Here is a 26,244-nt window from a genome sequence, read left to right on the forward strand (position 1 = left end):
TTATTAGCAATGCTAGCTCCTGTTCCACAGTAGGGGAGATAATAATGAAGCCTTGTTAAAGGGCAATGTGATATCTTTTATGTAATGTCTTTTTTTCATTTGTGATAAAGTCATTAAAGCAGCACTGTGTCTTCCTGAAGACTCAAACAATAGTCTGCATTAAATCTCCTGTGCAAAATTAAGGATAGTAGTTCACTGGAAAAATAAGCATCTATTCTGGCTAATGCTGATGGCCTTCTAAAAATCATTAAACTATTCTAAATTGGCAATGATAAAACAATGCAGAACTGTTTAAACTTTTTCCAAAGTAAAGAGAAAAATCCATTTCCCTTGTAAATACTTCTTTGTTCCAAATCTGCCTAGTAACCTTTATCTCATCAGGCATGTCTCCCTTATGGACTGCCTAAATCCCAGTCTCCCACAGTGATCTAACTTGAACTCAGTGTCCTTTAAATCTGGGTTGGTAAAGGTTTGTCTTCACTGCATCGACACAGGCTGCAGTTCCGGAGTCCTGCCCACCTGTTCTCTAGTCACGGGCTCCAAAGATCTGGTGCATGGGGCAGAGCTGAAATGTCAGCTCCAATTTCCTTTCAGCCTTAGCTAGAGACTGGGCTGCTTTGCAGTAGGAGTAGCTTGCAGTTTCATTCTCCCAAGGCTACCCTAAACCCTAAGCTGGACAACACTTTTTTTTTTTTTTTAATCCTTCTGCTGTACTGCATTTTAAATCCACCTTTATTTGGTCTAGATATGTAACACTTGTGCAGTAGAAACTTTTCAGGGGTATCACCCCAGGTTTGGGCACAGAGCACACAAACACAAACTGTGAAACAAAACTAAGTGTCTCCTAATAAGGAAGTTAAAGATCCCATAGGTCATGCACAAATTGTAGGGAAGAACCTCACATTCTACTTAACCTGTCTTGCAAAAAAGACTGAAGACTAAATAGGAAAATCAGAAATATAATGGATTGATTTCCTGGTTTGGTATCCAATACAGCAGAAAATGCTAGTCTCTGCTTAACGATTTGCTCTGTCCTGGTTCTCATCTACATCATGGGTGACCTTCTACTACCACCACACGTAGTCAAGAGACAATAGGTGGTGAAGATCAAGTTACCCAGAGCACTCCAGAGAAGATGAATTTCTGGTTGATGAAACACACACAGGCAGACAGTGAATATTTCACCACACCTGTACGCCAAAAAAGATAAGTGAAAAACTAACTTAAGGTTAAAACGTGGTCATTTTTTTCCTCCTGTTGTGATTCCATTTTAGTGGAGTAGGTGTAAAAGGAAAGTGAATGTTCCTTCTTTCCAAGATTCTTTTATTTCTATGTTGTCCAGGTTTTGCAGTGCTCATTGTTCACTTTACCAAGATTGCTAAGCAGGGGTATTTCTACTGATCGAGTCAATAGGTTGATGGGTTGCTGGTTCACAAACTATGAGGAGCCACATTAATTTCAAAAAAAGGTTTTAAAAAAAGTTCTAGGATAAACATATGATTTCATCATTAAACTCATTAATTTATCAAATAAATCCGTTAAGTAAATTGAAACCTTGGAGTAAAAATGGACTTAGACCCTGTGATCATGCCATATGCTGAAGTAATTCACCGAGCCAGCATGGTACATGTAACATCATTATGTCAATTACCATTTGAAGCAGAAATGTAGGGCATCACTCATCTCCTTATGGTCTTGAATCCAAACTCAGAATCACAGAGGTTCCTTTGGCTCCCACTCTTTTTCAGTAATCCAATGTTGGCATCAAGAGTCTTCTAAGAAAATCTTCAGACCTCTGCCTCACCAACAGCAGTAATGCACAAGACACCCCAGGAACATGAAGGCAATGGGACACACTGGCACTCGAGTGAGATTTGATCCAGCACCAGCCTGATGTCCCTCCAGGCACACAGGGTTGCCTCCATGCAATCACTGCCCACAGTGTGATCAGACACTCCTCTGCTGGCTGCTCTCTTACCAAAGAATCATAGAATCAGTTAGGTTGGAAAGGACCTCCAAGATCCTCCAGCCCAACCTTTGACAGATCACCACCTTGTCAACTAGACCACAGAACCAGGTATACCAGATACAGTCATTTCTTGAACACTTTCAGGGGCGGTGACTCTTGCCACTTCCCTGGGCAGTCCATTCCAGTGCTTGACAGCCCTTTTGGTGAAGAAATTCTTCCTGGTGTCCAATCTGGACCTCCCCTGACACAGCTTGAGGCCATTTCCTCTTGCCCTGTCAGTAGTTACCTGAGAGAAGGGACCAACCCTCACCTGGCTACAACCTCCTTTCAGGTATTTGTAGAGAGATATAAGGTCTCCCATGAGCCTCTTTTTCTCCAGGCTAGACAACCACAGCTCCCTCAGCTGTTCTTCATATGATTTACTCTCTAGACCCTTCCCCAGCTCCGTTGCCCTTCTTCAGACACACTCCAGCAACTCAACCTCTATGTCTTTCTTGAAGTGAGGGGCCCAGAATTGGACTCAATACTTGAGCTATGGCCTCACTACTGCCAAGGTTGCAAGAGCCAGGACTGTAGGATGGACCAGCCGGGTGTCCCACACCGTCCTGCATGCACGCATGGCCAAACAATATCCAAATTCCCCAGTAAGGTCCTCTTTGTGAATCCCACCCTGGAGCTCATGAACCGCAAGGAACAGGTAACCAAGGCACAACTACAGAGAAAACACCTTTTCTGACTGACATATTCACGTGTCCTGCAGGGAAGCGTTCAATATACCTACAAGGAACAGGCACATATCCTTGGAATCCACAATCGATTTAATCTCAGTTTCAAGAAAGTTTCGTGGTAATTGCCTTGTTAACACTTATCACCGTTAACACAGCAGGCTCACCAAGACCAGGCTACCTAGCTATCACATGTGACTGTCTCCCACAGTGAAACAGCAACCTGAGGAGCAACCCCACTCACTTCATCATACATTGTACAGTCTGGTCCCCAAAGGGCTAAGTGAGATTCTCACACAGCACCACAATAGAGTTTTTCTGTTGCCACTGGAAAGCACTGGAAGCTGATGTTGGATAAAGTCAGATTAAAAACGAGGTGTGTGCTTTCAGAAGCACAGGTAATTACTAGCATAGCTGTGGAAGGTCCTTCATCATGATCAATTTTTAAATCAAGACTGATGTTTGTTTGAAATATGGGCCCAGATTTAAACAGGAAGCAATTCAAAGCAGTCCCATAGCCCTTCTAAGATAATAGCATCACAAAGCTTCATTAGCATAGCATGACAACTCAGCGTTCTCTAGTTCTGACAGCTCAGCACTCACCATCCTGGTCAAGGGCCACTGGTGTTTCACATACTGTTTCTTCCACTCCACAACTGGCATAGCCCTCATGATCCCCCAACCAGATATGAAACTTTTTTTTTCATAACCCTTAAAACATGCCTCACTTTTTGCAGCAAACCTAGAGCCAAGAGTAGATACCAATGAAGAACAGCAAAAAACCCAGATGTCTTTCTATGGGTTTTGGAAAAGTTTGTCTGGTGTTCAGTGATGAAGCTTTGGCTTTCTGAAGACTCAAAATGTTATCTTACATCGCAAATTTTCAAAGTAGCAATCACATCTCCCTGTACACACATATGCTGCAATGGAGGCACAACTCTCAAGACTTTGGGCACTATAAACAATGCACACAGACACCACAATTTCAGATTCATACTACTGGGATCACACTTTAGTTTTCACTCGGTGCTTCCCAGTTATGATATTCATCTTCCAAACAGCTCCACGTGCTGTTTTTGGTAATCATATCCTTCAAACACTTGTCCCTGTTATGTATACCAACATCTACATATTCAAAACAGTCTCTAAAGCACATGCTAAACATCTGTTTCAACCAGCTCTCTTCAGAGTTTAAGCTGTTTGCTGGAAAACTGCCATCCTAATGGCTAGCTCCTCTGTTAGTGAACTGGAGAATTCATTTTGTATTTATTGATTGTTCCCTAATGAAGAGTCATAAAGGTGCCAGAGACTCTTGACCAGACACTACTTAATTAGTACCAAAGTGCATAAAATCCCAAATCAAACCCAGCTCTTTGTCCAACAGTTCAGTCATTGGAAAAAAGTGACATCATTTTCTGCTAATACAGAAGTCCATAAAATTTTATTAAAGAACTCTAAGGAAATTAAAAAACTATATAGGTCATTCATTTCCTTCCAGTTCCTAAGACACCAAATAAGGTCTTCCAGAATCAAATAACACTTTGTTAAAGGAAGTATTCTTCATAAAGGACCAAGCAATATGTATCATGCACAGAATTTTATTTTAAACTAAACGAAGGCAAATACCAGTGAAATTCTTGTCTTCTGAACACTACAGAGAAACGTTTCTGTTACATACAAAGACATGATGCAAAGCATCCAGAATATAATAAAAATTACCTCTAATGGATCTGTCTTTACATCATTGTGGTTCATACAACAGTTCAATTTTTATGTTCCCTCAAACTACACTGTATTGGAGTATTTTCTGAGGGTACTTACTCTAAGAAAGGCAGGGGTGAGCAAAAACTCGATTAAATATCAAGCTTTTTTTCTCTCAAACTTATAGCCTCAAAAACACCCTGAATCACTGGTATTTCCTTGCAAGTGTTTCAAATTAAGTCATCCTGAAAGTTAATTCCCTCTCTTCCATATATTTTTAATTCTCAATTAAATAACTGAGAAAATAGTAGGAAGCGAAAAGCCAACTAACAGAAGGAGGTAAAAGCCCATCCCTAAATGGCAACAGCATTGCTGCTTCTATTATATTGCTTGTTGAAGGCACCTGTCTTCAGATTAGTAAGGTAGCGTGAATTCTCTGGGACAACGCAAGATATACACAAGGAAACAAATTGTCGTAAAACAAAATCCGTTTAATACATACCCCCACAATAATCTACAATTACTGATGTAAGTATTACCACATATGCAAGAAAATACTCTGCTGTTTTCCTAAAACCTATCACTCCAATGCCAAGTTCTGCAAAAACATTCAAAGTCCTACTGATGATCTGCCCCATATTCAGCAGCTGACATGATACCAGCTTTAACCATCTGAAGGTTCTAGTCCTCTTACCTTAATGATAAACAAGTGTATTTCACCACAGAGGGAGCAGGTTTGCGCAAACAGAAAATGGAGTAGGACAAGCATACAAAGGTTGAAACAAAAGCAAATATCCCAAGAAGGCAGAATAGCAAATATATTTATTTAAGAATATATATTAAGAATATGGCTTCTTTACTGCAAGCCATTTTTTTTTCCTGTTATTTTTGTTTGTTTGTTTTTTTAACTGTACCTTTTTATATATAGTTATAAAATTATACCAACACTGTCCCAACTATTCCAAATAATTTTAGTAAGTCTTCTGCAGAGTTTTGTTCTAGATCTCACCAGTACAACTCCCAAGAAAACAAGCTCCAGAACAGTGAAAATAAAGAAAAACATAGAAAAGAAAATGGGAGGGACAGCTAACCACAGAGAAGCTGGGGAAGGGTCACCAGAGTGAGGTCACACAAACCTCTTCTTACCCCTTGCTCAGATTCCAGCAGCTCTGTTTTGACTCTGACTGCCGGCATCCCATCAAGCATTAACATTCTGTTCTCAAGGGCGCTGATGTCCTAAGACAAAAAAGGACAAGGTTAATTACAAAAAAATAGAAATTAAGAAAACCTTGTTTTAATTCACTGGTTTAAAGTTCTATGATACTATACAAGTAAGTTTCTTTTAGTGGAAATGAAGTTAATGAAGATGTAATAGTTATTTCAAGGAGGAGCTGCCAAGTTAAAAAAGTAAATTATACTTTCAGTTACCCTTAAAAGAGAACTAAGTCTCTGTAAACAATACGGGAAAATCATCTCCAATTACTATTTTGTAATTTGAAATTAATCATATAGGTGCACATATATTAGTTCCTTGTTTAAGAACTGGATAAGAGAGCAGTGCTGTCAAATCATTTGAAGTTTTTGGGAGTATACTTAGGTATAGCTGATTTGAATCAAAACATTTGTACTTTCGTATTACCTGGAGAAAGCATACGTTTGTGTTCAGAGAAGTTACACTGAAAGCCTGTACACAGACACATTATAAATTAACACAACTCCTCATATTTCTTATCATTCATTGTATTTTAAAGTTATCGGCATTTATCAATGAAAATCTCCACACACTCACCCCTGACACAAGACAGAGAAAAAAACATGTTAAAAATACACACTGCCCATGTGGTAATGGGCAATATATGCCAAGAGCTTCAAGCTGAAGAAAGATTTGCAGAACTGTGCTTCCCTCAATCAACACCCCCACTGTGAAAGTCTCATCCTGCTGTTGCTGAAGCAGTTTATGGAGATATACAAAACTTCTTGTGCCTTCAGTTCAAGCACCATCTCAACCTGAGTCAATTTTCTACTCCAGCTAAGGTTCAATAATGGTGTCTGAAAGCAAGTACCTTCAGCTGCCATTTAGTTTGGATAACACATAGACAATAAAAGCCATTTTATCCTTCAAGCTAGAATCTGACCTTACAAATCCAGACACCTTGGGCCAGTGGTACAGAAACACGGAGATGTCCCAGCTATTTTTCAAATAGCGAAACTACAGCACATATCACTTACAAGTGACTCATTCACAGTCAGTTATTTTCATGCAGCCCTGTTTGGAAGTCAGCACTCTAAACTGGAAACTCACCTCTGCTCTGTTACCTCATACTCCTTGGTAACTGCACCGTAACAGAAAAACCCCACTTTTTCCCTGTGTTTCACGAGCAGTAGATCTGTTCAGCACTGTGTCATGCCATTATTCATAAGGAGTATGTTCATAGCCCTGTTTCTTATCATGGTTTCTGCAGAGGAATTTTAAGGAAAATGCTCTGTCCTAATGGAGCTTCCAAAAGACATTTTAAAACTTAAATTACTTTAAACATTTCCTTTTTTCCTGATACACCTCACCCAAGGACCTTCATTTTCAGGGATATAAGCATTGCAGAAGCTGTTTATTTTTGTATTTATTGTAATTTAAATAACATGTTGAAAATGTTATTTAATCAGGGAAACTGATATGACCATGCTCCAACATGGTGCCACTAGCAGAAGCAAACGACCTGTTTAAAATCGCAGTTGCACTCACTTTGAACCCTGCGTGGTTTGATACTAAAGGGCAGGCAGGAACTCAGTAATGAAGCAGATAAGCAAATGCAATCTCTATTTTTTCCTTTAAAAGTAGATTTAGGTAATTGATAAAAAGCTCTAAATGCCTAAGTTATAAAATTTCAGATCAAATAAGTAATTTTCAGCGGAACACCTCTGCATTCAAAGATATGTGAACGAAGGGCGATCAAGCTATTGAGACAACCCAGTCCATGCTATGCTTCTTCTGTGTATCTACTGTACTTTTTAAACTTGACAAAACAGGAAGAATAAAAAAAGTTCTTCATATATCTTTCGAGCAAATAATTTTGTGGAACTTGATCCTTATTCGGTGATTGAGGTATGAGGTGGACAAAAATCAGGATGCCACAAAGAAGCTGGATGAAATTGCTCTTGGTTTTACATCCTTCTTCCCAGGAAGGGCAGTGCACTGTTTACTTATTAGCAGTAGGTCTCAGGTGTCAATGAGTTCCACTGTGGGGTGAAGAAGGCAAGACTCAGCATGGCATTCCTGGCTCCCCCAGTGCCTATCCTGCAAGCAGAGCAGTTCCTCTCCTTTCCTGATTTATAGGAAGTTTTACAGCAAGATCAGGAATATACCATCATGAAGCATCCCTTAGGCTGTTCAGCTCATAGACAAGGAAGAGTGAACTGATATTGCATCGTGTCCCTGAGGAAGTCTTACCCACCTGAGTGAAGGGACAAGGCTGGCTTACACAGGAGGCACAGGCTGGAGGAGGGGGGAAGACAAAGCGCCACGGAGGAAAGGCAGGTTTAATGAACTGTTAGAATCTGATTAGAGGCTAATGTCCCTTTTAGTGCTTTGTACCAATTTACAGCTGATATACTTGAACCATTTTTCCCCACTGGCTGTGATAAACTCATTAGTTTTAAAAATGCAAGCTAACCAGAGCCTTTGAAGTTTAAAACTGATAAATCATGAAAACCTGACTAGTTCATGTACCATTTAACACATTTACATTTAACTAAATTTTCATAGTGTTCACTTCCCCTTTTGTTCTCTAAAAATCTTATTTCTTAAAAGCAACCTTTCGAGTGCTGGTCTGAAGAGCAAATGCTCTGGCTGTGAACAGCTCTGGCTTTTGGGTAATTCATAATTCAGAGTAGCAATAATCATGGGAGTGAATTCTTTCCAAACTATTTGATCCCTTCTGCATTTATAACTGGAAGTACATTGTGTGACACATCCTGGGGGGACAATGCCAAGTAGTTCCAGTCTGTGTGCTATACACAGGGATAACATGTTCAGCCCTAAAAAGCTGATCCTTCCCAACTGCACTGTCCTGCCATAACCAGTTTTGCACTACAGTAGGTTCAAAGTCATGCAGCAAATAGGATCTAATTGCCGAGGTTTGCATACAGTGGGCTGTAACCTAAGCCATACGGGCTTGACTCAGTCTCACAGGGTCTGGATGTGTTAAATGAATTCTCCCAAGAGCCTCTAAGGTCAGACAAGTAGATGGAGCATCTACACCTGAGTGAGGCCAGGCTGCTCCAGCGCCCCACTTTAACTGATGACACTCATGAGACCCACCAGCAGAGACTGGTGATATGACATATTGAGTCAATGAATTATTCAAGCCACAGTCCTTTCCTGGCTCACTCAATCCTCTTCATCAACTGTGGTTGCTAACTTCCACCCCCAAAATCACCCAGATGAAGGTTATCTAAATTCGTGTGACAGTCTTTCCTTCTCTATTCTCCCACCTCAACCCTCCTGATGGACTCCAGTTACCCACCTAGGTAAAGCACACAGCAAATGTAGGTCCTAAACTGGGCATATAATGAAGCCAAACACGACATGACCTTATCAGAACATCTGTTCTCTTGGATAAGCAATTCATCCTAAAAGAGATCGCACTCTCTCAGTGCCATCCACTGGAGCCTTTCACTAATCACTTTCAGACATTTAGTCCCTTGAAACATTAATTAAAAACACAAATCATACCTAGGTTTACAGGCAACTGCTATCAGAACAATTGTTACCGAAGGCAGATAAGCTTTCAAGCTCACAAGCTCTTTTTCTGAGAAGCTATGGTAATCAGTTTAATAATCAGAATCTCCCCTCTCCTAAAAGGCCTACATTTTCAGTACAGCACCACTGTAACCATAACTGGCATTTTCTTAATGAGGATGATTTTCTGCTGCAACTTCTAATCAAATTTATCTTTGGTTACTTTGAGGAAGAAAAAAACCCCAAAAACCTTATTATCTCATCCTTATACAACATCACCACCCACCCAGCACTCTATACTGTTTATTTAATTATGAATTACACTATTATAAAAAAAAAAAAAAAATTATTATTGGGAGCCCCTGGTGGTCTAGTGGTACGGGCGCGGCGCTGTCACCACGGAGACCTGGGTTCGATTCCCGGTCAGGGCCACTCCCGGGCAGGTGGAGCTCGTTAGCCCTTAAAGGCAACCCACCTACGTCCTGAGGACCTCGCTGCCACCATCCAAGCTCGCTTGGCCCCAGCAGATGAACCTTAGGATTAAAGGGTGGGCTCAGTTCCGCGCACACTGTGTCTCACCTAAAAAATCCAATGCGCAGGCTGGAAGGTGTAAAGACCTTCCCCGGATCTTCGCTCGCGAAGACTGGCCATTATTATTATTATTATTATTACACTATTATGACATTTGGCTCTATCTACAAGAAGAGCTAAGGTTTCATAGCCAAATTTTTAATTTGGCCAAGCCATACATATTGAGAATCACACTGCAAACTTTTAACAATCGCAGAGGAGTTAATGCCATGACCACTCTCCTGTCCTGAGATATCACCAAAGACATCTCTAAACCTCGTTCATAATCTCTTCTAAGCACAAAATGACATGAAACCACACGTCCCCATCCCATATCACAATTGTCTCTTCCACTCTCCAAGATTTTCCCATCGAGCTGCTCAGTACTAAAGCATGATAGGTCCAACCCCATTCCACCTGAGGAACAAAGCAGTGAGCTCAGGCTTCAGAGCACCCAGAAAACACAGACCTCACACTTCCTGCAGGGACTGACAACCATTCCTTCCTCCCTCCTCTTGATCCATTTCATGAACACAAGCAATATACAGAGGCAAGATGGATGATGCTTGTTACTGCCGTCACTTAAGAAAGTTACAGGCTTACTCAGTCGCACTGAAGAGTTGCACACTGGCAAGACAAAGCCACTGATGCTTCTGGTTTTCCCATGATGACCTATAATGTTCAGCTGATATTTCAAAGCTTCATAAGTCTGGTGGCTTGACCTTTGCTGTCTACCAGATGCCCACCCATTCACTGTTGCACTTCTCCTCCTCAAAAGACAGGGGAAGAACACGATATAGAAAAGGTTAGGGGACAAGATAAAGACAAGACCATTATTTATGAGGTATCGACACAGACAAAACAGACTTGACTTGGGGAATATTAATTTATTGCCAATTAAAATAGACTTTGACAGTGAGAAATAAACACAAAACCTAAACACCACCACCCACTCCTCCCTTCTGCTCAGGCCCAACTTCATTCCAACTCTTCCTTCACTTTTCTGTACAAACTTAACTTTAACATGACACACTTTCATTTTAAGAAATGAAATATCAGCTGGGGGAAGAGCAGTCTCAAATTCAACATTCAAGCTACAATAAAAGTTTCAAGTTTAAGGGAGTACATTTTAACAGCTAAGAGCAAAGAACAACCCTCTAGGCAGTCTTTCTGTCCCAAAGTTATGATGTATAACTTTATCTGCCTCATCTTCTATTATTTTTACATGAGTTTTCTGCACATGCAATAATTTCTTAACTCATCGTTACATTTCATGGCTCAAAAACCTGGAGTATTTTTGTTATGACAATGTTCTTGACAGCTCATAAACATGAATGTTTAAGTCTTCCTTTTTTATTCAGATATCTCAGAAACATTACTGAACTAATCACGAAGTAACTTATATCAGTTGTATGCCCTATCAATAAGATTGTCTTGTTGATTTTTCTGAACATATACACCTAAATTCATATTATTCTCAATACATATTACTACACTGAAGTTATTCATCAGTCAAAGCAAGAGACAGCATACCACATCAGGGCAAAAAAATCTGAAGTGATCCGCTCAAGGTAAAGTTTTTTGAAGACATGACAGAACCTTTTAAGGATATGACTAGTTTTCCAAAGTGTGAAATTGTTTTCTCTCTTTGTTTCAAGGGATAGTAGAAGAATGAAAGATTACCATCTCTCATCAACTCCCCTGAGAGAGGAAGCCAAGGAGAATCAATCAGTAGTCAACCACCTCAGTTTCCTAAAGACCTTTATATAACATACTGTGAGATTTGTTGGTCACTTCAATGTAGTTCTCTCTAGGATGAAGCATACATAACATTGTCACAGTATGTATGAGAGCAGGTCATTTCAAGAAGTGGAGAAAACAACTATCCAACAGAATGAAAGTAGGTTTATGTGGTTAGAAGATAATTACGCAACTGGGAGTTCTGCCAGGGAATTGAGGTTAACAGCCCGTGTATTGCCATAAGATCTTCATCATATCTAATTATGTCTATAGCTGTATGAAATGTTCATAATGAAAGCACAGATTCTGGTAGTTCTGCATTTTACTCCAAACTTGAATTTCCAGTCAAATTCACCAGAAAAGTACAGGCTGCATTCACTGATGCATCAAGGAAAGCCACAATAGTTTCTTGAGAAAAAAGTGAAGTAAAGCCTTAGCATCCATACTGTTTTCATGTGAAACTGGAGTTGATTCGAGCTCGTTCCAATTCACAATGAAATTCCTTTAGTGAGAAGGGACGTGGACATGCGTCAGCATGGCATCCAGTGAACAGGGAGGCATCACAGCTCTAAGCTTTCCAAGAAGGCCTCTGAGCGTGGTCTCTTATTACAGCTGTGTGTGCCAGGTAGAGCCCAGACCTCAACAGCAGTTGTGACTTGATTCTGTCAGTGCCCAAGAGGCACGTGCAAAGGTTGGCCTTCAGCTCATGCTGTCCTGCTCAGATCCTCATCTGATGTACCACACCGTGTCCAGCTGTATCATACCGCTGCTACCAGCACAAAGATGTACACACGCAACCCAAGCTTCTCGAATCCCTAGTCCACTGCCTAGATCTCTTGGAAGAAAATAATACTAATTTTGAAGACAGCAGCCTTTCCAAGGTTATGAAGTGTTCAAATGCCTGAGGACATAGCTATGTTGTAATTTGCTGTATTTTTACAAATCTGTCTCCAGGGAAAGAGTTCAAGTTCAGACAATATTCAGTGAAGAGAACCAAGATCTCAAATTTTGCTGCTAAAGTCTTTTTGGGTTTAGTTTGGGTTTAAATTAGTTTTAGGGAATATAAATAGAACCAAAGAGATGTGGTCAGCTTTCAGGTGACAGAGAAGTGTCAAGTGCATTGGAAACTAGAGGCCAATCTGCTATTTCTCAAACTCAGCAGGCAACCCTGTCAACTTCAACAGCTTAAAATCCCTTTACATCAGCTCTGCTCTCCTGCCAGTTTTAGCTGTCTCCACAAAAAACTACCCATCTTTCCTATAGTATGGGGTTCAGACACAATGTTACAAGTAGCACTTACACCAGAGACTCTCATTTAAGTTTTATTAACATTAATGGCTTCATTGTTTTCCTTCTAACACAACATTCACAGAATATTTGAGTTTTTGTGAATACCAATGGGTTCTTTAAGTATTTGTGGATTTTCTGTGCCTTACACTTAAAAGTTCTGCTTCACAAAAAAAGCCCAACCTCCCTCCCCCGCCAAAAAAAAAAACCAAACAGTAAAGGAGAGCCAAAAAAGAGCCATCATTTAGGAGACACATACTTAAGAAAGGGTAAGTGTGCAAAATGCATGCACTATACATCTTTACACTGGATTTACTTAGAAAGACATTTTTTTCAGAACACTCGATGGTACACTACAACAAACTCTTGATACTTTCTCCTTTGGGTTTTTGAAGTACAGATAAGTAGTGAAGACTACTATCAAGTGAAAATTCATGACTTTTTGACAAAAAAAACACCCTAATAATTGACCCAGATTACCACTTCTCCTTGACCACTGTTACAAGACTAGTGGTTTCAAAATACTACCGCTCAATTTCCAAAGTAGTTTTTTATTACCTTATGTCAACTGCCCTTGGGTTTGCAGAAGAGTTTAAAGACAAGTCTGAAGTATGAGGCTTAAAATTAAAAACAAACCTGACTACCTGCCAAAAAATTGTAACAGGAAATGTAGAAGAATTTTTCCAGTCCTATATTGATCAAATTTTCTGAAGCACATACTAAATAAAGATTACCTTTATTATTATGTGGGTTGTTGCCTCTACTATTAAAATTGAGAAAGAGAAGTTACATGAACAGCTACCAAAAACAGTTTCAGGTCAGGTTTTCATTCAAGAGGTCCCCTGTCATTTGTCTTCACAAACAGCTGAAATCAAAGTTTAAATAACCAAAAAGTAAGTCTCAGGTCACAAGACATTTTTAAGTAACTTCTGGTGGTAGAAGGAGTATGTGACATCAATAAAGTGTCAGTGAAATAATTCTATCATCTGACAAAATCTTCCTTTATCTGTCAATTGTCTAAATTATGACTATTATGTATTTGCTTAAATATGATCAAATTAATATTGAGTGGCATTACCCAGGAGCTTACCAGCAAATACACAGTGACTAAAATTTTACTCTGAATTCTGACTGCACCCACGCTGGTCAGAAAACGAGCTGCTGAAAGCACAGTTTGCTGGTTGGCACACTTTCCCCCCACCTGCCAACGTGCAAAGTCTGCTTCCATAAAGACAGATACAACATGGGAATATTTATCATGTAGCAGTAGCCACAGTTTAGTCCAAAATTCAAGCATGAGATGTCATGTGGCATGCCAAACATAGCTGCTCTTTGCCAGGAAGAGAAGATGCCGTCTACAGGATCTGCTTTGCACCATCACTCTGTGCAGTCCCAAGGGACCACCACCTCAAAACAACAGTGCCTTCAGCTCTGCAATCACAAAGCTCCAGAGGCTGCAGTGAAACAACTGCACAGACAGTTTCATATGCCTGGGCATCATCACTTACTCCAGAAATTATGCTAGCCCTTGCCATCTTGTGTTTCAAAGAAACCAAACACGCTACCAACAACACTGTCCGCCCCACGACTGCAGGACTGGTCAGTGGATCATGCCAACCCTTCAGCTCAGGAAGAAAACTGTTGCTCCTCCAGGTGCCATGTTCCCTCCCCTAGCATAAAATACAGTAATAAATTGACTGTCGGGGCCAAAAGCCGACTTATGTCCATTATAAATAATGGACATTACAAACTGTATCCTCTGAATAAGAGTAATACAAGGTTATGCCAACATTAAATATGCCTAGTGCCTTCCAGAAGATAAGCCACACAAATGTCAAGCAGCTGATACTGCTTCTACCAAGCAGAAGAGTTGCTCACTGATCTGGGAGCTCTGACGTACAGGCAGAACTAAAAGGAAACAAGGGAAAAACCAGCTTTCGTAACCACTAAAATTCAAGAATTCCAGTTAAGTCTTATTTTCACTTCAGATTTGCTTTGTTCATAAGCAATTTTCAAAAACTTCTCAGAAATTTTTACTATTTAAGACAGAGTAGTACATGGCATGAATACAAGAATCTCATTCCCAGAAGTCAGTTGCTCATTTCCAGCTCCAGCTTGTCATGCTGCCAGCTACAGGGACAGCAGCCCTGGGGAGGAGGAGGACATGCTTGTGTGCAGCTGCACTCTCCAACGCCAGGTACTGTAGGACACACCCGCAAGGTGCGCCGATGGTTCTCACAGAGCCTCAGAAATTGCCACAACTCATGTACAAAGTCAGAGATACAACCGGCAGTAGGGATGAAACCAAAAGCGTTCTTTCAATGGCCCTATTCCAGCTGCTGGGAAGAGCTTGACTGCAGTTCTTTGCCTCAGAAGCACAGAGTGCCCGTGTTAGCAAGAGCACATACAGAGATCACATGATTCATGCACAGGTCAAAATACCACAGGAATAACTAGATAAAGCTGAGTGACTGCACACTCAGATGAAAAACTCAGACTATTTGCCAGAAGCTGAGAGTTATTCCATCACCTTTTCCTGTACCTTTTGCACAGCACCTTACATGCACATGGAGGAACAGCAATTGCTTTATACGCTTCTCACAAACTCACTGCTTATTCTGGCATGCGGAAAGAAAGGGTGTAAGCTCTGATGAAACTCCTGTTTAACACCCTGTCCCAAGTCAATCTCTGTTCTATTTAACAACAGTTTGAAGTCTCCTGCTCCCCACAGGTTTCAGTGCAAACTCCTGGGAAAATATTAATATTAAAGCTGGTGTACAGCACTTGGCACATTTCAAAAAAAGGAAAAACTGACTCCTGTTCACTTAGTGAATGAACTATAAAGCACCTTAATTCATGAATAATAATTTGTAAGTATCCACCAAATATGTGGAAAAATTGTAGAATACATAATAATAATAATACATATTGCTCTCAGACTGCTCACATCAACTTAGAAGCTGATATCTGACTACTCACATGACATACTGTCTTACCCAAAACAGAATGACCAAAATGCTTATGTACAAGACTGTCAAATTAGATTCCACAAATAATAACTTACAGTGGAATGAGGGTCCACTTTAAAGGCAATTCTAATTAACTGTTAAGAATTTCTAATTAACACGTCTTAAATGTTGCCAACACACATTTCCCAGATTCTCAGAGAAACTATGATTCCTCAAACATGTTTAAAAAAGAAATATACTCTACAGGAACAAAATTACTGCCAATAATTAAAATAACCGTAGACTTCACGACTAAAGAGTATTTTAAGTAATATGGATAGAGTCATAAACACCATAGAAAAACAGCAGAAAGAGATATATGAGTAGTACATACAGTACTACATTAACAGATGGTTTGATGGATTCTTTAAAATGCAGAGATATCAAATTTGCTATATTCAGTCAATCAAATTAGGCAGACATATTAAATTTAAGGTTATAAAAAAGAATACTTTAGTGTGTGTGTGTCTAGACAAAGGACATGATAACGAATAATGAATTTATAACACATCATTCTACAGCATGAAAGATCATAGAAAAACTGGGGGAACAATGAATGCTAAAGTAAATCTGTTTTGGGTTTTTTTAGGATTCCAGGATAATTTAGGCGGGAAGGTATCTCAGGAGGTCTCCAGTCCAACCTCCCACTCAAAGCAGGTGCAAGTCATGAGATCAGAGCAGGTTGCCCAGGGTTATGTCCAGTCAGGTCAGGTCTTAACCACCTCAAAGAATGAAGATGGTGCAACCTGCTGAATCAGGCAACAGCCCCCACCGGGGGGAAAAAAGGGTTCTTCTCACACCCAGCCTGAACCTCTTGCTTTCAATGCACTGTCTTTTATTCTCCCACCACGCAGAGCTATGAACTGTGCAACACCCCTAGAAGCCCACTCATCCTGTCAGTTTTTGCCCATCTGACTGTGCATCCACCCAGCCTGTAATAACTGTAACTCAGACACAAGAACATTGTTCGAGATGCTAATGAAAGCCTTGCAGAAGCTGAGGTGAATAGTGTTCAGTTCTCTACCCTCAAGCACTACTACAGTCACTTTGCACTGCAGATGGCAATCAGGTGGGTCGGGCAAGTTTTATCCTAGGTAATTTCATATTCACTGTTCCCAGACACCTTCTCTCCTTCATGGTGCCCAGAAGTCTGTTGCCAGATAACTCACTCCATGATTTATTTTAACATGGACTGGTCTGTAGGGCCTCAGATAGCCCTTCTGGATTTATCTGAAGAGAAGTGCACCATTTGCTTTCACCTCATCATCAGGGATCTCCCACGGTCTCCAGCACCCTTCAAGCACGGTAGAGAAGGGTGCTACAAGGACATCAGCCAGCTCTCTCAGTAGCCATGAATGCAGCCAGGTGGTTCCCATGGGCTTGTGTGGGTTGAGTCCTCTCAGATAATCACTCATTCATGACTGGTGGTTCTGCTTCTTGAACCCTGTTGGTAAGCATAGAGGTCTGCAAGAAGGCCATGCAGGTGAAGGCTCATACAGAGAAGGAAAGTACCTTGGCCTTGTCAGTGTTCATCGTCAATAACTTAGCCACTGACCCGTATTTTCCTTGCCCAGCCTTTTACTAATGTAGTGGTAGACGCCCCTGTTGTCTTTGATATTCCCTGCAAGTCTGAATCCTAGCTGCGCTTTGGCTTTCCAGACACCATTCCTTTGAGCCTGAGCGGTATTTCTGTGTTCGTCCTTTGTAGCATGTCTCTGCTTCCTCCTCCTGCTAACTGGGATCCATGGGTTTTGCACTGGAAGCCATGACGTCACCATAGAGAGAAGCTGGTCTCGTGACACGTCTGCTTGTCTGATGAGCTGGAAATTCATCCAAAAACAACTGAACTTTCCTACAGATTTGTTAACGAAGAGCTATAAATCAAGCAACAAAAATACAGACACAATCTCTGACTATGGAAATATCTGTGCCCTAGATTTTTTGCAAACTTGGAAGATGTACTGGGACAATACTATCACTCACACAACAGCCTTGCTACATCCTTTCCCTAAGCATGCATTATTGACTATTGATAGAGGAAGTAGATAAAGTAGATGATCATTTGCTCTAACAGAAAACAGTCACATTCACGTTTATGTCTTTTCTTAAAGTATAATACATGCCAAAACCATGAAAGTTAAACCAGCTCTAAAACACAGCATTCCAGAATGAACTGACATTCTTCTGCTAAGTACCTGGTACAGATCACTGCCAAAAAGCTAGGTAGGCCACTATGTTCTGCAGGATTTCACTCCCTGACATTTGTTCCAGAGGTAAATGAGATGGTCGGCACACAGCATCTACAGCTTAGCATGGACTTCAAATAATAACTTCAAGAGCCCTCTTCCTTTGTTCCCCTCAGTCACTACTCTGTCACTGAAAACGCAGCAATACAGCCTGCCCACGTGCATTGCTGTTCCTGGCTGGTTTCATGACTGGTAAAAATCACGGTCAAACAACAGCACCTGGCAAAGCCCCAGCACACTGCAAGTTACTGCTGTTCTCACTGAAATACACCAAAGTATTACACCAAGCTATACAATAAAACTACACGTTCCTACCTGCTTTTGAACTCCACCTTGCATCAGAGGTGCCCTTTGCAAAAGCATTTGATAGAATCATGTGTGACTGCTTAATGTTCCCCGCTGGGTCTTTAAATCCTCATTAGTGTTCTTTAAGTCCGAGCACCTGATTATACACTGCGCAGCAGGAAGATCTAACAAAGTATTGTGATTTGTAGCATCCTTTTTATAACTTAGCACTGCGCTCCCTTTAAAAAATGCATGGTGACCCTACTCATGTCAAGGCTTTCAAGAAATAATGCACTGAGGTAATTGGTTGTTTGGCATCATACATAGTCTTTAGAGCATGTGTCAAGCCCCAAGTCATACTAATATATTTAACGTTTCTCATTAGGACATAAAAAGCAATTGTGCCTGTATAAATCACGTATTTATTCCAAACACGTGGCATAGTTACACTGTGTAAAATGATCAAAACGATTTCCTGTCCACATTAGCTATGTCTCACATAGACTAAAATGCTTTTATTAGATTTACTTTGCACCACAAGAACTGGATGGGTTAAGCTGCTCATATTTTTAAGCAACAACCTCTGTACAGACATACAGTGTTATGTGTACTGCATCTCTCCAAAGATATCTGGACCACTAACATTAATAATATGATAAACTGCCTCCATCATTATTCAGGATGCTGAAATTCAATAAACATTACTAAAATATTCTGACCACTAAAATCACAGCCATGGTGGTTTCAGGAGCAGTGTTTATTAGACACTGAATGATGTTGGACACAAATCTAGTGAATGACTCCCTCAGTCAATGTAGAATGCAGTCACAAGAATGCTTTCCACGTTGAAAGCTCATGCCAAGTCACCAGTTCACAAGTAGAGGAAAGAACTCTCAGAATTTTTTCAGGAAAATATATTTTTTTGTAAAAATCATTCCTCATGGGACTTAAACTTGAAGAATCTGTGTCAGGCACGCAGCTTATGTTTTGTAATGAAAAGAACCAAAGCTATGTCATTGTTGGTGCTGTTTCTTACGACATCCACCCCCTGGTTCAACACAATCAAGACAGAGCTTCCATCCACTGTTTGTGTACACGTGTATGCCTTATGTATGTGGAGGTATACTTTATATTGTCTGAAGACATTAATAAATTCATAATTTCAAGTATTACAGAAAAAAGCTTGGTAATTCTATCACTTGTTTGATACCAGGAATAGTAAATGACCCACTCTTAAGTGAAAATTGTGGAAGTCTACCATCATTTATTTTTAAGTTTAGAATAGTCTCCGAAACATTCAGCTGTGATTTTGTACTTTTCTTTTGTTGTTTGGAGGTTTTTGTGGGTTTGTTCTTGTAATTGCTTTGGAGCTTCTGTGATGGAGTAACTCCATCAGTGGATGAAGAAAGAGCTACAGGTGTCATTTATCTGGACTTCTGTAAAGCCTTTGACATAGTGCCCCACAACATCCTTCTCTTTTATTGGAGGGAGTGTTAGGTAGATAAGGAATTGGTTGGACAGTCTCATCCAGTGGTCAATGGCTCAGAGTTCCAATGCACATCAGTGACAAGTGGTGTCCCTCAAGAGATCTGCAGTGGAACCAGTGTTACTTAGTATTTTTATTCATAACAGAGATGGAGAGATCAAGTGCACTCTCAGCAAATTTGTAGATGACACCAAGCTGTGTGGCACAGTTGACACACCTGAAGGAAGGGATGCCATCAAGAGGGACAGGTTCAAGAAGTGGGTCTACGGGAATTTCATAAGGTTGAACAAGACTAAATGCAAGGTGCTGCTGCTAGGTAAGTCAGTATCAATACAGGCTGGGGGATGAACAGATTGAGAGCAGCTCTGCTGAGACAGGACAAGGGAAGTGATTCTACCCCTCTACTCTGCTCTCATAAAACTCCACCTGGAGCACTGCATCCAGCTCTGGGGTCCCCAGCACAGAAAGGACTTTGATCTGTTAGAGTGAGTCCAGAGGAGGGCCATCAAGATGACTAGAGGGATGGAACACTTCTCCTATGCGTAAAGGCTGAGAGAATTGGGATTATTCAGCCTACAGAAGAGAGAGCTTCAGGATGACCTAACTGCAGCCTTCCAGTACCTGAGGGGAACCTACAAGAAAGATGGGAGAGGGACCTCTTACAAGCGCATGCAGTGATAGGACAAGAGGGAATGGTTTCAAACTGAGAGTAGATTTAGATTAGCTATTAAAAAAATTCCTTATTGTGGAGGTAGTGAGGCACTGGTACAGGTTGTCTGGCAAACTTGTGGATGCTCCATCCCTGGACATGTTCAAGGCCAGGCTGGATGGGACTCTGAGCACCCTGGTCTAGTGAAAGGTGTCCCTGCCTATGGCAGGGGCGTTTGATCTTTAAGATCCCTTCCAACCCATACCATTCTATGATTCTGATTCTGTGTAGGCAAATACTGATAAGTCACTTATGTTTGAATTAGAAATGAGAGACTTCTACATAAATGTACAAGCATCCCAAAGCAAGGGAAGCTGTGGAGAAGCACGGCAAGAGGAAGCTGTCCTAAAACCAGGTGAGGCTTCTTCAGATACCATGTCTCTCACAGAATCCTCTTCTGTGTCATAAGGTTTTGCGCTACAGAGCTACACAGTACGTTGGAAAGTCTGGAGGTTGAAATGAACTTTTCCCCTTGATTGCCTTGCTCATATCATATTTAGGATTTTACTGCTGTTTGGGGAACAGTTACACACACTTTAAATCACATTTGCCTGGTGTGATCTTTTATTTATTTACTCTAAAGATCCCCACGTGGGAGAGTTCAGAGCCACCGGGGTGGAAGAATTTCAGTGTTTTAAAACACTTTTTGATGCAAACAACTCTGTCTTTATAAAAGATCCCTCAGTCTCTGATTCCACCAGGCTACAATGTGGACAGACCCCAGCAAATATACACCAACAGCTTATCATTTTGGTGCCCTCCCTTGCATACTGCAGCAACTCTTACTGATAAAGACTTATGACCGGACAGAAATAACATGTGTACTAGAAACCCAGGCAAAAAAAAAAGAAACTGGTAAAAAGAAAAAACTAACTTCCTTCTTCAACTGATAAACAATAAACGCTATCCAGTAGCCAGAGTAAATCTGTCAGAACTATCCCAGCCTGCATCCTGGAAATAAGAGCAGAGCATACCGTATCTAGTAGATTGACTAGGTATTGTCAATCACAGCTAAAATCACAAGTTTTATCATTAACAAGAGCAGAAACTCATGAAATTCATGAAATTATGCTTTGTTTTCCAATAACCTGGTTACATATTAGGTAAATCAATGCCTTTTTTTCTGTGCAACACTGTATGAATTACTTGCCCAGGCTCTTATAAAAGACGTAGCAATTGACATCAGGTTAACACAAAAGGATTCTTAAGCTGCATACAGCTCACAGAAACCAGAAACTAAGGACATCATTAACTCTTCTGGAAACCAGCTATGCCTAAAACTGAATCTCTTCCTTCAGGCCAAAGTGGTAAGTAGCCTTGATCATTACAAACTTTTGCTGCAGATCAAAGAGCAATGGCACATTTATATTCAGAGTAATGTAATAGTCAAACTCTTGCTTGAAGCCAAATACATGGCTGAAAAGCACACAATAGGGGCTGGGTGTTATTACCATCTACACTTAACTATTCTACTTTTCCAGTGTTTCTTTGTCCATTTTCCATGCTGAGAAGATATTATCAGTTAAAGTAGAGAAACAAAAGAACTTCCACACCAACCAAAGTGGGTCAACTGGTTTGATTAAATTAAATCCTGAAACATTTTAATATTAAAGCTTCGTTCCAACATATACCCACCTTGAAATTAGGAAGGTTCTAAAACTTTTGATATTATTATCATTACCACTATAGAACTACACAGTAGGTAAGCTTGGTTTATAAATGCTTTCCATTTATTTAAATACACAGCAATTAGAATAATTACCCAGCCTGTTATGAGAATGTTGTATTAAGCCATGAATTATCATCCCATACTATATTTTAACCACAGAGAAGACATTTCAGAGATGTATGTTGCTTGCCCTTCCTGAAGAGCTTTAAAAGTCTTCAATAAGACAACAGGATGGCTAAATGGATTCATATTATTCTAAAGAAAGGTTTGGCTCCTTGTACATGAATAGCCAGGATATTACAAACTCTCTGGCTCTATTTCTGCATATAAAAAAAGATTATTCTTGCTTTCTGCAGAGATTATTAAGACAATTCACTTGTTTTACATCCTGAGATAAAATAAACTCCACTGTCGTGCTGCCTGGAGCTCCTGTATCTCATTCATTATGTAAATCTCCAAAGAGTAGTTCAGCAAACATCATCTCAGTTCCACTGCACTTAAGACAACCTACACATCTAAGTTCATCTTCCTAAGACCAACAGAAACTCCTTACTTCTTAATATGCAAGAGAGATTTGCACTGTCATCCCAGAATCACCAAAGCCCAAGCTCATATAATTTTAAATGAAACGAAGCCTGAACTACAAATGTTTGGGTTTTGAGCACTGTACCATCTTCTCTTAAGGAAAAAAAAAAAAAAAAAGAAAAAAAGAGAGAGAGAATAACAATAAAGCCAAGGAAAAATAATATTTGGAAACTTACTATTTCTAGGACATCTTTTATGATGTGTTCAGGTTTTGGTGGTTGATGTGGGTTTTTGGGGGGGTTTTTTGTGTGTTTTTTGTTTGTTTGTTTTTGGTTTTTGTTTTGTATTTTGTTTGGGTTTTTATTTTATTTTTTTCCCCTGATACAAATACTGAAACACTTCTATATTACTTAAAAATTAGGCTTTTGTTTTCACTTGAGCTATGCCCACGAATCTATCACAGCTGACTGCAATCACAGTTGCAGCCGACTGCTATCAAACTGAACAGCAAAAAACTTTCACTAAATAGCAAAGTTCAAAAGAAGGTGACAGCCTCAAAGCAGAAAACTTGCCCTTTCCTGACTCATCACCAAACCTCTGCACAAGAAAGACTTAATGAATCACCAGGAGCACACATGAAGCACCACGTGGGAAGTGTAAGAGCAGGTCGAGATTTAGATTAATACCAGAAGCTTATTTTCTCTTTGAGACACATGTCCTTGGATATATGAAATATCGTATCCAGTGGAATCATTATACAAGTCTGTTAGCAGTGGATATCAGTATTAAAATAACCATCTTCTCCTTACATGCTAGGTACTGAATTCTAACACATTCTTCTAAGCCTTCATATGAGAAGTGACAAATTGCCATTGTTTGACATTATTCTCTCCATAGAATGTCAAAAATACTAACATCCAAATGCATTTGTTTCTAGCACTAACTTCTTATTGTCAGATATGTAGGAAAAGGAAAAAAAACCCACATATGTAGTATTTCAGTTTCAATGCATCTTAATCAGCACCATTGTGCAGATCAAAAACTACAGGTTTTCCACTTCTCATTGCAAAGTAAAGATTAACTCTGAAATGCAGATGCTGTGATACTGAGAATTAATACCTCCCACAGCAGAAGTATCCTTTTTCTGCATGCAAACACCTACATCCTTTTAACTAATGACCAGAAACAGGTCATTATGAAACAAGCAGAAGTAGCGAGTTCTGTATATCTCTGTTGTAAACTTGTTTTATTTGATGGATCTGAAGATTACTCCATTTCTTGGAAACCAAAAACTTGAGAGTATGAATTTAAACATTTGTCTTCCCCTTAGGTACTTTGAAAACTTGTGTCATACTTCTGAAAATATGCACATCAAAATGGTCTTGTCAAACAGCTTTGAAATTAAATGCCTTGTGCTTCCCTCTCTGGACTAGTATAAACTTAGTCATTACTAGAATTAGTGTAATTGTTCTCTAAGTGCTTCAGGAATAAAAGGTGAAATGAGCCTGGTGACTGTGCTTTCATTCCCAAGAGAACATGCTGCAGCACAGAAGTCAGGCTGCAAGAGCAGGAATGCCCAGGGGTGCTTCAGAAACCCAAGGGCTGAGAATGAGTCCAGCAGAGCGGGGTCTGGTGTACTGACAGCGTCTGCACCAGTACAGCTTACAGACAAAGGAGAGGTCTTTTCTTTCAGGGAGGACACAGAAATCCCATGGGAAGAACTGCCCTCTGGAGATTCCTACTGCTGTCTGCTGTCTAATGGAAGACAGGAGCCTTCAGCAAAATGACTGGAATTGAAGGGGACAAATCGAGGCTTTTGAGATCTAGTTCTCTGTGCACTACATCCCCTCACTTATGACTAGTCCCCAGAAGAGGTATCAAGGCTGAAAGAGGAATTGAAAGAACTGTTTTGAAACGGTGGTTTGGAAACACCAAATCATCTTTCTTCCAGAAGTCACCCAGCTTGTGCAGCCCTGGGCCATGCCATGTGGTGAAATGAAGAGTGCTGGGCCAGGACATTCATGGAAGCATTTCCTGATCTAAGCTAAACCAGTAACATGCTCATCTTGCTTCCCAGTGTAGCCAGAACCAAGAAAATGATCACATCAAAATTTCTCAACTAGATCTTTGGGCTGTTTCCATCATTTTATTTCATATAGCCTAGCACACAAACTTTGGAGATGAGAGGCAGTGGCATCTATTTCTGCTGCATCCAAGATGCAGGAACTCTGCTTTTAACACATCCCTCCCTCCCAGCAGTGGAAAACAGACACACACCACATTTCCAACATGAGAAACAGGAACCAAGGGCATCTATGTCCGCACTATAAAGCAATTTGTTCTTTTATGCTCAGGGGCTAGTTTTTGCTACTATCTTCCAGACGAAGCTTTTGGGGTTTTTTTCACTCCCAATATGAATTAAAAAACACACAAACAGAAAACTCTCAACCCCACCAAAAAATATTCAAACTTTAAAAAATAAAGCAACAATTACAGCATTTAAGCTCCAAATGACTTTAATCAAATGAAGTTACTATACACCAGGCCTTACAAATAACAGCATTAATATAAATTATAGATGTTAACATGTTTACTAAACACAACCATAAAGGAATATCTATTAACTGTCAAAAGTAGTTTAACAGGTAATCTACAGCACTGAGTTATGTCAGTAGGGCAAGCTCTTAAACACAGCTTTCACCTACATCCACAATTTACAACCCACAGACCAACATCACCACCTATCTCTCTGGGGAGAAGTGATCCAGGCAACACCAGCAAGATCCACCTTAGCTTTACAATGACATTTAGTAACTTTAACGACTTCAACTGTGAGAAGAACATTTTAAATATTCCACATTTTCATCACATTTTGTCAATTCTTGACTAACTACTCTCCTGTGAACTGCACTACAATGTGGGCTGCCTTACTCCCCCACACATCACCTCACATGAAGGTTGCTGCCATCCTCTTTTATTCAATTCTTCATTCTTCCTATTTCAAAAAAACGTTTAATAAATAAGATTTTAATTCAAAAATCAGTGCACCTGAAACATTCCACAGGAGCTCCAAGCAGAGTAGAGGTCTGATCAGACACTGGGATGCAAACCCTGCACACCCAGTGATGAGCCAGAGAAGTTTCTTCCAATTATGAACAAAGGCTCTTGGGCAGCTTTGCTCTTGAGAATACAACTTTATTTATTATATAATAAGATATCTGTAACTATTGATTTTAAAACAAAGCTTGAGGGCTTTGCAGAAAACCAGGCTTTGACAGGTGAAGTCTAACCCACGTGCCTACTATGCCCTTCTGAAGTGTGAAAGTGCAGAAAGACCACAGGTATCTTCAGCTAGTAAAATAATACTTCTAAAATATATGTATTTTTTTACATATGAAACTTACAAGCAATGGCTAGGATTCTCCATAGATGTTTTCCCCCGACCCACACAGCTGGAACAAAACATTAAAACCCTCAAAATCATAACCCAATTTGATTTAAACTCAGTCAGATCACAAGCCAACTACTAAATACAATTTACTCCTAACTCCATGTGTGTGTGTCACCAAAACAGTTAGGAAACTATTGG

The 26,244-nt window shown here is 40.1% G+C and overlaps 1 protein-coding gene across 7 annotated transcripts in view; it reads right to left on the bottom strand.

Annotated features, from left to right (window-relative positions):
• KLF12 (KLF transcription factor 12) overlaps window positions 1-26,244 on the bottom strand; it is a 236,561-nt gene that overhangs the window by 141,909 nt on the left and 68,408 nt on the right. For all 7 annotated transcript variants that reach the window (XM_050331363.1, XM_050331358.1, XM_050331360.1 and 4 more), the window contains exon 3: window positions 5,542-5,631. In XM_050331363.1, the coding sequence (XP_050187320.1) occupies window positions 5,542-5,631 (90 nt within the window). The remainder of the gene's footprint in view (window positions 1-5,541; window positions 5,632-26,244) is intronic.

Source organism: Myiozetetes cayanensis, unplaced genomic scaffold (genome assembly GCF_022539395.1).
Source record: "Myiozetetes cayanensis isolate MyiCay16 unplaced genomic scaffold, myiCay2020 scf5-8, whole genome shotgun sequence".
Classification (NCBI taxonomy): Eukaryota; Metazoa; Chordata; class Aves; order Passeriformes; family Tyrannidae; genus Myiozetetes; species Myiozetetes cayanensis.